The following is a 14,242-nucleotide window of genomic DNA, read 5'->3' on the forward strand; positions in this document are numbered from 1 at the left end:
TGTAGGTACTAAAAAGACCCACATGAGAATGAGGTAAATGCTATTGAAAAGGAAGAAGAGATCTTAGCATGATTATCATGTTTGTGTGTCTTGTTGGGAAATAGTTGTTTCATGTAATGACCTATAATAAAGCTTGTACTCTTGAGAGCTATCAATAACATTAAAGTTTTATTCTATGATAATTCTTTATTTTGCTATGAGATTTATTATTGTGATATGAGAAACTTGTGTGAGATATTAACAAAGTTCCAAACGAACTTGTTAAAATAAAATAATAGGTAAGAGTATAGACTTATTATTCTATAAAGTGATTATTTTTTTGAGAAATTTTCACATTGAATTTGTGATCACATATTTCATTTTTGTGAAATAAATAAAAGAAAGTAAACTAAGTGAATGTTACTTTCAAAAAAGTATGTCTTGCTTTAGCAAGTAAATAAATCAAAATAAACTAACATTGATGTTTGTTTATTTTGATCTATTGAGAGTTTATCATGTGGCTTAAAGGACTTATAATGAAATTTGGGAATTATAAGTCTAGATTTATCTTGGAGGATAAATGACTTAATAGAAATAAAGAGATTTCTATTTAAAAGTGATATTTTCACTTTATGTGAAAAATGTGGGGGTGGTGCTCCAAAGTTAATCAATTTATTTTGTTGATAATGATTGATTAATTTGGTGATTTTTTCAAATATGTGATTTGGAATACCACATTCTAAATTATCTTAGCTATATATGTATAGAATCAATAAATCTAGACATGTTTGATGTCTAATGTTCTTGTTTGTGAGATATTTGGTTCAAGAAGGAATCGATTTAAAACATAAGGGGAGTTTTAGAAACAAAGAGGTTTCTAGAATTGAAGTATAAAATAGTGGGGGTGTTGACTATGGTCAAACTCACTATTTTAATAAAAGTGTAACTATTTTAATCAAACTATAGCTAGCACAAGGTTTGAATAAAATAATGAGAGAATGATTAAGTATGTATACATGAGAAAAGAAATGACTCAAATGGAATCATTTCTACATCTCAAGTGATGGGACTTAAACTCCTAAAGAGATTCACAGTTGATAGCAACCTATCTTAATACTAGTAACCAAACTAGTATTAGGTTCAATCAGTAATAACAAATCAATCAAGTGAATATTAGTAGTACTCAAATCGTGTCCCATCTGAGATATAAATACTAGAGTGTTACCAAATGAGGGTTAAAACCGAAAGGTTTTTTTTAATAGAATTTGAAAAGACAAGTATTTTAGGGTAACAAAATATTGTAAGAGTTCTACCTATATAGACCTAGGGGTGGTGCCGCCCCTCATGAGAATTGGGAGTCATTCTCAAGAAAAGCCTATGAATGGAATGTGCACATGGCCATTAAAGGTGCAAAGCGAGACATTGAGGTCTTAAGTGAACATAGCAAATGTATGTTATCAATGAATAGTGGTTCAATGCTTCGACAACCAAAAATTTCAACAAACTTTGTGATAATTACACTAAGGTAAAATTCAATTTGAAAGACATTTTAATCTATGCACTAATGCAATGGCTCCTACCGAGAGAGTAATTATTTAATCAAGTGGGGGAATATTATATTTTAATATAATGTTTGATTGATTAAATAAGTGTTACAAAATGTGATTATTTAATCTAAGTGGGGGAATGTTATATTATATAATGTTAGATTAAATAATGTGACAAAATGTGATTTGTCACACCTTGTAACATAATATTAAGAGTTACAAAATTTGATATATGTGTGTGTCCAAGTGTAAAATATTTGGAGTTACAAAATTAGTTACAAATTTTTAACTCCCAAATATTACCTAATAATGTGTAGATTGAGAGTAATACATTTAAGATTGAATTTCACAAAGCCATAATGTGATATGGTTGTTGAAGATATGATTTTAACTCTCATTATGTGTATGGAGGTTACAAAATCAAGAGGGAAAGAGTTTGTGACGTTTTGGAAAAAGTGAAAAATTTGGGAGGCTGAAACAACACGCTGGCTGTGGGCACCAGCATCCCAGGCCACGGCCTGGGAGTCAGGGACTAGCGGCCGCGACTGTGAATGTCCCTAGCCGCGGTAGGGTGTGCTAACAACCAAATTCCAATTTTCCATTTTCCAATTTGAACAATTTAACATCCCAAGTAACTCCCAAATATTCATTTTAATTCCATAAATATCCAATTAAACATTGGTAATAACCATGGGGTTGTGAAATTTGAAATTCAAAGGATGTCTCAAAATTCTATAAATAGGAGTCTAATGCTCACTTACAAGACGCATCATTTTCTATCCACAAAACACCTGAAAAATACACCAAAATGCTAGATAATTCCAAAAAGTTATTTCCAAACTTGAGAGTCTCTTAGTGCTTAGAGAATAGGGGGAAATACGCTTTTGGACAAAAGTCTTGAATCTTGTTCAAGTTGGTGATCATCACTACTCTAGACTTTGGTTGTATGAGTATTAGAGGGTTCTTGTTATTTTTACTTTGTTTTCTATTTACTATTGTTCAAATTTCTTTCTTCATGTTCTTTTTTATTCTTTATATTTACATGTATTATTTTGCTTTGAGTTTGTAGTCTTCTTCTCACATCTATTTATTTGTACTTTAGTAATTGAGTTATAACATTTATTTTAATCAAAACACTTTATTTATTGTATTTGTTGTTTATACTTGTATCTTAATTTCTATATATTCGATTGAATAATATATTTTCTAACATAACATAACGAAGTACCTCTCCAAGCCCGAACCTCTGTCCTTTGTAAATTTATGTAGCTTGGGTGAATAAGTCAGGGCCCAACTTAAGTCTACTCATTCATAAATAGACTTGTCGTGGGTCTGAATTCGTAATTATTTCATCACGCTCTCAAACTAGTCGGTGGGAAAATCAACACTAACAATAAAAAAACAATACTTATATTTAAAATCACGAAAGAAAGGGAAGAAAAAAAAACTAATTACTTATTTTGTAACTGACATAAAACCAAAAATTATATATTATAGTCACTTTCACAAGATAATGTGTGAGTTTCAAATTCAATCTAATATTTTTTTTATTCTCATTTTATCCATAGATGGACTGCATGCCCTACAAATAGGACACATTTGGCCGTGTGAATAATACACTCGACCCAATAATATCGAATTTATAAATTAAAAAAAAAAAAAAAAAAACTGCAAAATACTTAGATTGGAATTTGTCCCCATAAAAGAGTAGAGTTGGAACTTGGAATTTGCTCCCAAAAAAAGAGAGAAAAGATAAATCCTAAAATTATAAAAGAAGAAACAAAAGTTTTTGGGGGTGACTTGAGTATTGACCACCAATCACGCATTATCAATAATAGCTTTATTCTTTGCTTAATTTTCTATAGTCTTCTTCTTTCGGCTTTGCATATATATATATATATATATATGCTTAAATTAATTAGATTTAGATTCATTAAATAATGATATATCTATCTCTTTATTCTTTTTCATCATCTATTAATCTGATGTGAACCTTCATCGTATCTTTTCTTTTTCTATCATTCTTTAATTAGTCAAACGGTCAACCTTTCCAGTTTTCTAATGCCACGTGTCATCCTCTGCTGTATTTTACATTTAAGTTAACGATTCACAGCAACTCTCTACTCCATACCATACGACGCCGTGATATACGCAAAATTCTTTGAAACAAAATATTAGTCACTCTCCGCGTAAAAACGCTTTTTTCAACAAAATTAATGTTAGAGACACAGCAATTTTAAAAATGGTTAATCTCAATATATATATATATAAATATATATATATATTATATAAAAAAAATGATATTGAATAGGAGTTTTTGACATTATCACGTGAATGTACCTTTCACTAGAGAAAGAGAAAGAGAAAGTTTTATAAGTGGGCCTTGATTTTATTATATTATTTTGGACATTTGTAAGTTATGTCATGCAATGTGTGATACGTGTAGGGTTACAAATCTTACTTATATGTCCATCTCTTGTAGATATCCAAAACTTCTCCTTTGATTTGATCTGACAACTGAATATCGTTTTTTTTTTTTGTTTATTTAAAAAAATTATAATAATAATAATTCTCTACGCGTAGTAACAGAAGTATACGATAAGGCTAAAAAAAGTTACAACCTCACAGTAGAACGAGTGGTATCTAATAGCAAACAAGCTAATGCGACTCCTTTTTTTCCTTTACTTTACACTACAAAACAAGCTACATTACTATTAAACAAAACCTAATATAATTTCCAAGGAGGTAATATTCTTTTTTTATTTTATTCGCAGTACTTAATACTCTATTTTACATTATTAATGTATAATTTGGCGTTTTGACAAGGTCAGAAGTCATCATTGAACGAACAAATAAATAAACGACGACAAAGAAGTAATTAATTGTCGGTAAACACATTATTTCTCCATATTCTTTACTTGTTAACCTTACGTTACGTACCATAATAACATAACAAGGGTATTTTCGGGTTTTTAGTTGACTGATATTTCTTCCTATTAAGTGTAGGATTTTTTTTTAATATATATATGTATCTCTAAGTGTAGGTTTTGGTAAGTAATACAATTGCATTTATAGTGCAACCACTACGTAATTATACATAACTTCTTTTTTTTTTTTGGTCTCTTGGGAGCTATAAATACTGGAATATATATATATGCAATACAAAGGGCGGAGATTTTCTCCATATCATTCATTTACTACATCTTTTCCTAATAAACTTTCATACCACATTCGGAGAGAGAGAGAGAGAGAGAGAAAGAAAATGATGAAGGAGAGTTGGGGAGTGGTTGTGTGTGCCCTTGTTCTGCTTTTCCAGCAAGCTCTTTCAGAAGATGGGTTCGTGAAAACGAGAGGAGTACAGCTAGTTTTGAATGGAGTCCCTTTCTATGCAAACGGGTTCAATGGGTACTGGTTAATGTACATGGCCTCTGACCCATCACAAAGAGATAAAGTTTCAACTGCTTTCCAAGAAGCCAAGAGTCACGGCCTTTCAATAGCAAGAACTTGGGCCTTCAGTGATGGAGGATACAGGCCTTTACAGTACTCCCCTGGCTCATACAACGAGCAAATGTTCCAGGTCACTCACTCTTTTATATACTTTATAAATAATTGATATATTTTTTTTTTCTTGGGTTCTGATTCCAAGTGCTTATTTTTTGTTTAAATTAGGGGTTGGATTTTGTGGTATCTGAAGCTAGTAAGAATGGGATAAAGCTGGTGTTGAGCTTTGTGAATAACTATGAGAACTTTGGAGGAAAGAAACAATATGTGGAGTGGGCAAGAAATCAGGGGCAATCCATATCATCCGAAGATGATTTCTTCTCCAACTCTCTTGTCAAGCAATACTACAAAAACCATGTCAAAGTAAATGCCTTTTCTCTTTATCATCATCACATATGTATGCACGTGTTTATTTGGTCATTTATATATGTTATATGGATTCTGTAAATGGTGGAATGGTGTTTTTGGCATTCTTCTTCTTGTCATTTTTTTTTAGTGAGGAGATCATTATTATTTGCCAAAGAAAAAATCTTCCATGATTAAAATTTTTAGATATTTCTTATTGTTTTCTTTTCCCTAATCTTCCTCAATTGGTCAATTTACGATTATATTGTTCTTCTGATTATGTATATAGACGGTAGTTACAAGAAAAAACACTTTCACTGGAGTTGCTTACAAGGATGATCCAACCATAATGGCTTGGGAGCTTATTAACGAGCCACGGTGCTCTTCAGATCCATCAGGAAATACTATTCAGGTTTGGAAAACCTTACCTCCCTCTCCTTTTTCTCTTTTTAAATTTATTTATTTTTGGGTTTGAGACAAAATGTTCTACTCGGAAGACTCTGTTTCCTCCGAACAAGGACAATTTTGTAAATACAGTTTTTTTGGGTGGCTTTTAACCAATGGTAACATCATAATTGATGCTGTTATTGCATTCGTCAACGGGTAGGTATAGATGTACCAAACATAAAAATGGGCATAAAAATGAGAAGGAAAGAGAGCCGTTTCATATGTGTTTTTTAGGTTTCAATATTAGTGGTTATGAATTTTCTTCCTTTTAGTTCAGTTACATTCAATGTAGGATATAATTATTGGATTAACTGAGGGTGGTTCATACAAAAAACAATATCATCAACCAAAGGATATGATTGGACGAAATAATTTGTAGTATATAGGAAGAACCACGTTTGCATAAGCATGAGAGCATAAAGCAACCATTAACCAATATCACAAGTGCATTGAAATTGAAACACACACAAGTGGACAAAAGGGGGCGTGGGGCGTGGGGTGTGGGGCGTGGGTCTCAACATGCCCAATGCGTGAAAAGCTTATGCCCTTTTTTCTTTCTTTCAATGCCATAATTTTCCTCTTTCTCTTTTTTAATTTTCTTTTTCAAAAAGAAAACAAGAAGCAAAAATGGTAAGCAAATAAGTTTCTAAATGATGTTTCTTATTGGTAACAGGCTTGGATTACAGAGATGGCATCTTATGTGAAATCTATAGACGGGAATCACTTGCTTGAAGCTGGTCTAGAAGGCTTTTATGGCCCATCCAAACAGCAAACTAATCCAAATTTTCAAGTAGGGACAGATTTCATTGCTAATAATCAGATCACTGGCATTGATTTTGCTACCGTTCACTCATACCCTGATCAATGGTAAAAATTCACACACCCAATTCATCTCAGTTTTAATGTAATCTTTTATGTTCATATTAATTACATTGCAACCTTTTATTAATGATAACATTATTGGTAGTGGTAGACGGTGAAATCTATGAACCCAAAACTTTGTAACCCTTGAGTTTAAATTTAAAACTGTAGCTTTGATGATTTTGAAGTTTACAGAATTGGGCTGTCGTTAATTTGGCAGGTTATCTGGTTCAAGTTCCGAAGCCCAGTTGGCGTTCTTGAAGAAATGGCTAGACGATCACATTTCAGATGCCGAAAATGTCCTCCAAAAGCCTGTTCTCTTTGCCGAGTTTGGTAAGTCTGGCAGCAACCAAAGAGACGAGCTTTTCAACACGGTTTACGACGCCATATACTCGTCGGCGAGTGGCGGAGGCGCCGCCGTGGGTGGGCTTTTCTGGCAGCTTCTGACAGAAGGAATGGACTCTTTTCGAGATGGATATGAGGTCGTTTTGAGTGAGGGTAGCTCAACGGCTTCTTTGATTACCCAAGAGTCTCAAAAGCTTAGTCATATTCGAAAAATGTATGCTCGATTGAGAAACGTTGAGAAGTGGAAAAAAGCCAGGGATATTCGGAGGGCTCAGTGGTTGGCTTTGCACAAGCCCAATGGCTCAGGGAATTAATTAAAATATGGCTAATGGCTAGATTTTCAAATAAACGAGAGACAAATCTGTGTGTGGTTAAATAGAAGTATAAAGAAATTGAAGTTTGACATGTTGTTTGTACAAGTGATTTTATCAAAGCTTATAATTAAATAGAACAAAGAAAAAGTGACTTATAGTCAATAGAGTCAATATTCATGTATTGTCGTTTACCCTTGATTCTTTAATTGTGAACAAGGGTACTTATGTTATCTAGCAATAATATATACTTTTGTATTGACTTGTTTCAACAATTTCTGTTTGGAAAGAAAGAAATATGGTAGACCCAAGTGAAAGGAAACACCACAAATGTTCACTTCCTACCGAATACCAATAATAAATGTATTGACCCCACATGAAAAATAAAATAATAATAAAAAAAGAGTCCACAACAAGAAAAAAGGGGGAAATGGACAGATAAATTGACTGGGAAATTTGAGCTTGTATGCTTTCTAAAAGATACAAATTAAAAAATAAGCCAACTTTGCTAATCATAGGCAAAATATGCTATTTTTAAAAAAAATAACAAAAGTGTCCCTCCCATTCAAACAACTCCTTCTCTCTCTCCTTTCTCCTACTGCCTACCCACAACCATCAGAAGAATAAACCCCATGGAAGTACCATTCCCTCACCAAAGCATCTTTGAAGCATCAATGGAAGCACCCATCATTTTTATTTTATTTTTGGCATTTTTTTTTTATGTTTTAAAGATTCATAATCCAATTCAAAACTTAAACTTAAGAAAATATTGACTTAGGATACTAGTTGATGGATTTCGAACATTTATATACAAGATTTTTTGGTTTGTTTGTGTGTATTTTTTTTTCCGATCTGGAACTCTGAAAATTATAGATTTTCGATTAAAATTGATGCTTTAAGAGTAGTCTAGCAATGGTGCCATGAAATCTTGATTTTTAGGCAAAAATGATGTTTTAACGATGGTGCCATAAAATTTTGAATTTTAAGCCGCACAAAAAAAAAAACAATGCTTAATGATGTTTCAACAATGTTGTCATGAAAACTTGATTTTTTTTAGACAAAATACAATGTTTAACGACGGTTCATGAAAACTTGATTTTTAACGCAAAGACAGTACCAAAAATGATGGTTTTGCGATGAAAGTTGACAAAAACTTTGATGAGACATAATTTCAATCAAAATTTAGTTTGAGGTGATATTTGTTTGATATGGTATTTATTTGTAGATCTACACATTTAGAATGTGTAAAACAATAAATTTTGAGGTACGTCAATTTGAGACCATAATGAAATTTGAGATTTAAATAATTGAAATTTTATATTCTACGCAACCTAAATTTAAGGTTGTACACATTCTAAATGTGTATATAATGAAAAAAAAAATCTCAAACTGACATTCGAGTGAAAAGTTATGATTTACCAAAGCTTTTATCAAATTTCATTGCAGACCATCATTTTTGGCACTGTTTTTGCATAAAAAATTAAGCTTTCATGGGACCATCCCTAGACCAATGTTAAGTATTGATTTACCATTGTGTTTTACCAAAAAAATCAAGTTTTCATGGCACCATCATTAAAGCATCATTAAATATTATTTTTTTTCTTCTTTTTTTCCCTATCAAGTTTTCATAGCACCATCGTTAGACATCATTTTTACCAAAAAAATCATGTTTTTAAGGAACCATCACCAAACCATTGTTAAGCATCGTTTTCGCCTTAAACAATCAAGTTTTCATAGTTACATCGCTAGACTATCGTTAAGCATTGTAAAAACATCAATTTTAATTGAAATCTATAATTTTATGAAGAAAAAAAAACGTGTATAAGTTTTTGAAACCCATCAATTAGTGTTGTTTTTGTTTGAGTTTTGGATTGAATTTTGAATCATTAAAACATTAAAAAAAAATTACAAAAAGAAAAAAGATAGGTGCTTCAATGGGAAGGAAATAGTGTTTCTATGGTGTTAGTGGCAGCCGGAGGTTTTGGAGAAAGGAGAAAGAATGAGTTGTTTGAATGCGAAGACTGGGCAAAATTAGAATGGCATATTTTGCCCATAATTAGCAAAGTTGGCATATTTTTTAATTTGTGTCTATTAGAATGCATATTAGCTCAAATTTCCCAATTGAATTCTAAATTGACAATATAACCAAGTTTATTGAAGAGTAGATTTGTTCATCCATGAGCGTAGTCAGCATAGTAAATACTTAGTAGAACATTCTTGTGATTTATTAATATTTATTGGAAATGGGGTTCCTTTTGACAAAAAAAGAAATGGGGTTGCTAAACTCTCAGCTCTAATATTCCCCAACCAAACTGGTACAAAAAAAATAAAATAAAACCATGAGCACCCTTTATTCTCTAAATATTCAGCAACAGGTTGAAACAACATTTAATTTACATATGTGAGCAGCAGATGAGTTACGTGAAAGTTAAATCCCGTGAATCAACTTCCTCGAAAACTTTTTCTACCATAAATACCAAAAAAGAAACTATATAAACTTAAATTACTGTTCCATCTTTGATGGTTGCATTCTTCAGTATTGCTGTAATACCTGACCTTATGTAAAATCCTTCGCTTGATCGGTCTGCTTCTTCAACACCCTGAGAAATTCCATTTGGAAGTTAAGCCGATCAAAAAGAAAAATATATTACATACATACATACGTACACAATTTATTATTCCATGAGAAGTTTAAGGTATTAAAGAGAAATAAAGCAACACTTACATCGGAGTTTTTGATAACCACATCTCTTCCTATCTTGGCATTCTTGTCAATGATGCAATTTCTTCAAGAAAGTCAAATATAAAGGATGAGAAAAGGAGAAAGGCTCCATATGAGTGAGGAATAACGTTTTGAACTTTAATAGGGTCAGTTTTCATCGTATTAGGATGGTGTATTTTGATAGAATTTTACCTGATTTTGGTATTTTGACCAACACCAATTGGAACCTTTCCTTCTGCAAGCAGTGAGGCGATCTCAGATTCAGTTTGGTAGTAATCTGCACCCATCATCATCGTATCCTGCAACAAAATTCCACAAATCAAAGGTGAAAATCATGTTTAACCGAAAGTGATAATATGATAGGGGATTGATGATGTCTAAGTCGTTAGAAAGTGGGCAATAAGGTCCAAAACTAGTAGAGATCGTACAGAAAACTGATCAGCTCACCTGAAGTTCTACACCATACTCTAGACGTGAGCGGACACCAACAATGGAGTGCTGGACGCTACACTCCCTCAGGAAACAACCATGAGAGACGATTGCATCCACGATCTGCAAGAATCAATTGGCCTTGTGATGAAAAATTCACAGATTAAGTCAAAAAGCTGACTGGAGCTTACAGTCATACCCTGCATTTTTCAACTTTAGTAGGTGGCAAGAACCTAGGAGATGTAAAGAACGGTGTCTTTGGATCATAGAATTCAAACTTGGGAGGCTGCATAGAAAATATCAATTCATCAGTTAGCTCGCCACAACTATCATTTTATTTGCATGAGGAACTATTATATACAAATACATACAATACATACATTTATTGATCCATTTCTATAATATGAAACCCAATAATTCAGCATAAGAAGATTCTAGTTTCATTTGCTAATGCAAAATGTTTACTTCCCTGATTAAAATGAATTCTTCAATTCTCCGTAAAACTTATAGACAATCCTCTGATGAAACTTGAAAATCACGTGTTTCAAATGGTATATTTTTATTTTCTCTCAAGCGACAAGGGTATTCTGGAATAAGTGGTGTTACTAACCTGTTCTGTTAGAGCGAGGTTGGCATCGAAAAAAGACTTTATGGTTCCAATGTCCTCCCAGTAGTCATTGAATAAGTACGCCTGACATGAAAGATAACTAAGCTTAGTAAACCTAATACTGTATACAGACTATTTCATAAAATGATGATAGAAGAAAAACTGAAGCCTGAAAAGCTGCCTTACTTGGACATTGTGTTCTCTCACGGCTGATGGAATAATTTCAGAACCAAAGTCATTACAATGAGGATAGCTCCATTTTAATAGCTTCAACAGAACATCAGTTTTAAACACATAAACACCCATTGACGCGATATAAGGGTATTTCGCAGCATCATTCTGAGAAAGCCCGAGAACAGAAGTATCAACTTGCTGCAGCAACCAACAGGCAACATTAGACTAAGGCTGCAGAAGAAATAGTCAAAATAAATGTAAATCGAGTAGATGGTAAGATAAAGTTAAAAACCATTGCTTTCAAGTCAGGGCCCTTTGGCTTTTCAGCGAATTGGATAACACGTCCTGTGTTGTCAATTTTCATCAATCCAAAATCTGAAGCTCGACTGCAATAAAATTGAAATTTAAATCGGTGTTAATTTTCGTATTCAGAAACTGATGGCTTAAAATAACACTACACACATGCAGTCATCGATTCAAGTCCTTGACTCCAAATGAAACAAAAAGATAGAGACAGGGTAAATTTTTTGTATACCCATCATCCATAGGTAAGCATGAGACTGTAATATCAGCATTTGTGTCAACATGCTTCTGCAAGAACAGTGTGGCAACTGTGTTAAGGGTAATTTTTATAATAAAACTAAAAAAATACTTAACCCTAGTGAAATCAAATGGATACCTGGACAAAATCCATGTAGTCCATTCGGTAAAGATGATCGCCAGACAGTATCAAAATGTTCTCAACATTCTTGGTCTTGGCATCCTGCATTGTTATTTTTAAAAAAAATAATAAAAATAAATAAATCTTAATTACTCTTATACCAATCTACTCTTCTGCATAACAGTACAAATGATCCCACTTACCTCAAAAACCCATATAAATTGTCTCACAGCATCAGCCGTTCCTTGGAACCATCTCTTCCCAGAATCTCCTGGAGTTTGAGTGGCAGCCAGAACCTGTTTCACAAGAAAATTAGTTTTTATATTTGAACTTGTCAATAATTTTCACAAATACATTATCAAGCCACTAAATAAATGATGACAGAAAAGAGGATTTCTTTCTCCTATTCATCTTACCTCCACAAATCCATCACCAAAATTAACACCATTCCCAAAATTATATGTTCGAGCAAGGTGGCGATTGAGGGAAAATGAGTTGAACTGTGTCATTATAAAAATCTTCTTTATGCCACTATTGATGCAATTGCTCATTGGGATATCAATCAGCCTGTAACACCCTCCGATAGGAACCTGCAGTTATTGATTGTGTCGTGATATGTTCAGAATTGAAAGCCATAGCCAACTAAAAATCTTCCAAGATAAACAATTTGCAAAAGAGCAAACGAAAATGAGAATTGGACATCTGAGAGGCCCGTATAAATGGCGAACATCTTACCGCCGGCTTAGCTCTTTTGCCCGTCAGAGGAAATAGGCGAGTCCCAGCACCACCACCCAATATGATCGAAACTACATTTTTGGGGTCTGCTTGTGGAGTCTCGAACATTGGTGTTTCAAACGTCTGGTGTAACCAAAAGCAATATGAGAGTCAATATTGAATATTCACATTAGATTCAAACAAGGATTTTAGTTTCAGATATTAGTAACTCTTTTTGGTTTGACTTACAGTCTCCTTGTCTAAATCGGTGAGAATGGAGTAAGCGACACCAAGCTTATATTTTCCAACTTTGTTATCACTCTTCAAACCTTTCCGCTGTTGGATATTCAAGTCTCTACATTTTAGGCTCCAATTAATGCTTTCCCCAAAAAATCCTGAAGTTCGATTCGTGAAACTTCCTTTTCTGACTTTAACAGGGTAAACATTGGTCTTCAAGGTCGCACAGCCCGAATTCATGGTTGAACCAACTAGAAATCAAATACGCAGATGGATTTTCAAAGATTCCAGTCTAAGAATGCTAAAAAAAGCAACAGAATATGGAATGTTAGAAAATTAAGCACATGCCATGAACAGAAAAAGAAAAGGAAAAAAAAACTGAACTTTCAAAAAAATACCCGAACCCGAATAAAGGAAAGATCAAAAGATACAATACCAATAGCTAAAGAAATACCCAGATCAGAGCAAAAATTATGATACACCGGATCAACAAACAGAGACTGCTACAAGAAGAAAAAAAAAGACCCACATACTAAAACATAAATTTTTCGGAAAAAATTCGGTCAAAGACTATACTTTTAGAGGTTTCCGTGAAACAACGTGACAAGAGATTATGATGATCTGAAAAAGGCGTAGTAATAAAGATGACAATGGTGAAGAAGGGTGTGTATGTGTGTATATTGGCTTGTGAATCGTCACGAGGAAAATCTTGAAATGGGTTTTAAAGATTGTATACCTCTTTCTTCTAGACGTAATGCCACTGGGATTACACGCCGAGCTTTCTCAGCGTTCAAAGCGATATTTGAATATTGAAAGAGTCCACTCTCCTTAAGTGAAACTCACTTCTATTTCTAACCTAATAATACTTATTTATATTTGCCGCACTTTAAGCTTCTTCTACTTCATATTTATTTATTTATTTATTCATGTTACTAAATTTGCAAAATGTACCCCTAAAGTCATGCTCCCTTAGTCAACACAAATTTCTACAGAGGAACACAACACCACAAAAATGAATATATCCCAAAAAAGAAAAAGATAAAAACTATATCGATCTCGTTATTAAACATTAATTTCCAAATTTTTTATATATATATATTTTTTTTAAAAGGAAATTGTTTATTTATTCCAAAAAGAAAAAATTGTGTTGTATTTGCTTTTTTTTTAACATGCATATATTTTTATTTATATTGATGATTGATAATGATGATACGATCCCATAAAAATCCTACAAAGGTTTTAGACTTTAGAGGGAACGAATTACATAGTGAATCACATGTATAAGTTTCATACTATCATTATTACCCAAAAATAATAATTAATATTGACAAGGCCGTACCACCTCAAATTCTTAAGCAAAGA

At 32.8% G+C, this 14,242-nt stretch overlaps 2 protein-coding genes across 5 annotated transcripts; one reads left to right on the plus strand and one right to left on the minus strand.

Annotated features, from left to right (window-relative positions):
* Positions 1-4,614: 4,614 nt before the first annotated feature.
* On the plus strand, positions 4,615-7,594 carry LOC133805243 (mannan endo-1,4-beta-mannosidase 7-like). The gene is made up of 5 exons (XM_062243365.1): positions 4,615-5,103; positions 5,196-5,390; positions 5,662-5,784; positions 6,493-6,686; positions 6,901-7,594. Exons 1-5 carry the CDS (start codon positions 4,681-4,683, stop codon positions 7,337-7,339), a joined length of 1,374 nt encoding a protein of 457 aa, XP_062099349.1. The 5' UTR covers positions 4,615-4,680; the 3' UTR covers positions 7,340-7,594.
* A 2,069-nt stretch (positions 7,595-9,663) lies between these two features.
* On the minus strand, positions 9,664-13,774 carry LOC133805245 (glucose-1-phosphate adenylyltransferase large subunit 1-like). Of its 4 annotated transcripts, none has more exons than XM_062243366.1 (15): positions 13,617-13,774; positions 12,893-13,181; positions 12,665-12,787; positions 12,346-12,519; positions 12,133-12,225; positions 11,948-12,031; positions 11,804-11,859; positions 11,561-11,654; positions 11,281-11,466; positions 11,098-11,178; positions 10,687-10,773; positions 10,506-10,610; positions 10,251-10,357; positions 10,062-10,122; positions 9,664-9,936 (listed from the first exon to the last, which is right to left on the minus strand). In XM_062243366.1, exons 2-15 carry the CDS (start codon positions 13,118-13,120, stop codon positions 9,835-9,837), a joined length of 1,581 nt encoding a protein of 526 aa, XP_062099350.1. In that variant the 5' UTR covers positions 13,121-13,181; positions 13,617-13,774; the 3' UTR covers positions 9,664-9,834. The 4 variants fall into 4 exon arrangements, with proteins under 4 accessions (XP_062099350.1, XP_062099353.1, XP_062099351.1 ...); XM_062243369.1 differs by having other exon boundaries at positions 12,893-13,131; positions 13,617-13,759; XM_062243367.1 differs by lacking the exon at positions 13,617-13,774 and adding an exon at positions 13,457-13,598.
* Between the last annotated feature and the right edge of the window lie 468 nt (positions 13,775-14,242).

This window comes from Humulus lupulus, chromosome X, assembly GCF_963169125.1.
Source record: "Humulus lupulus chromosome X, drHumLupu1.1, whole genome shotgun sequence".
Lineage (NCBI taxonomy): Eukaryota > Viridiplantae > Streptophyta > Magnoliopsida > Rosales > Cannabaceae > Humulus > Humulus lupulus.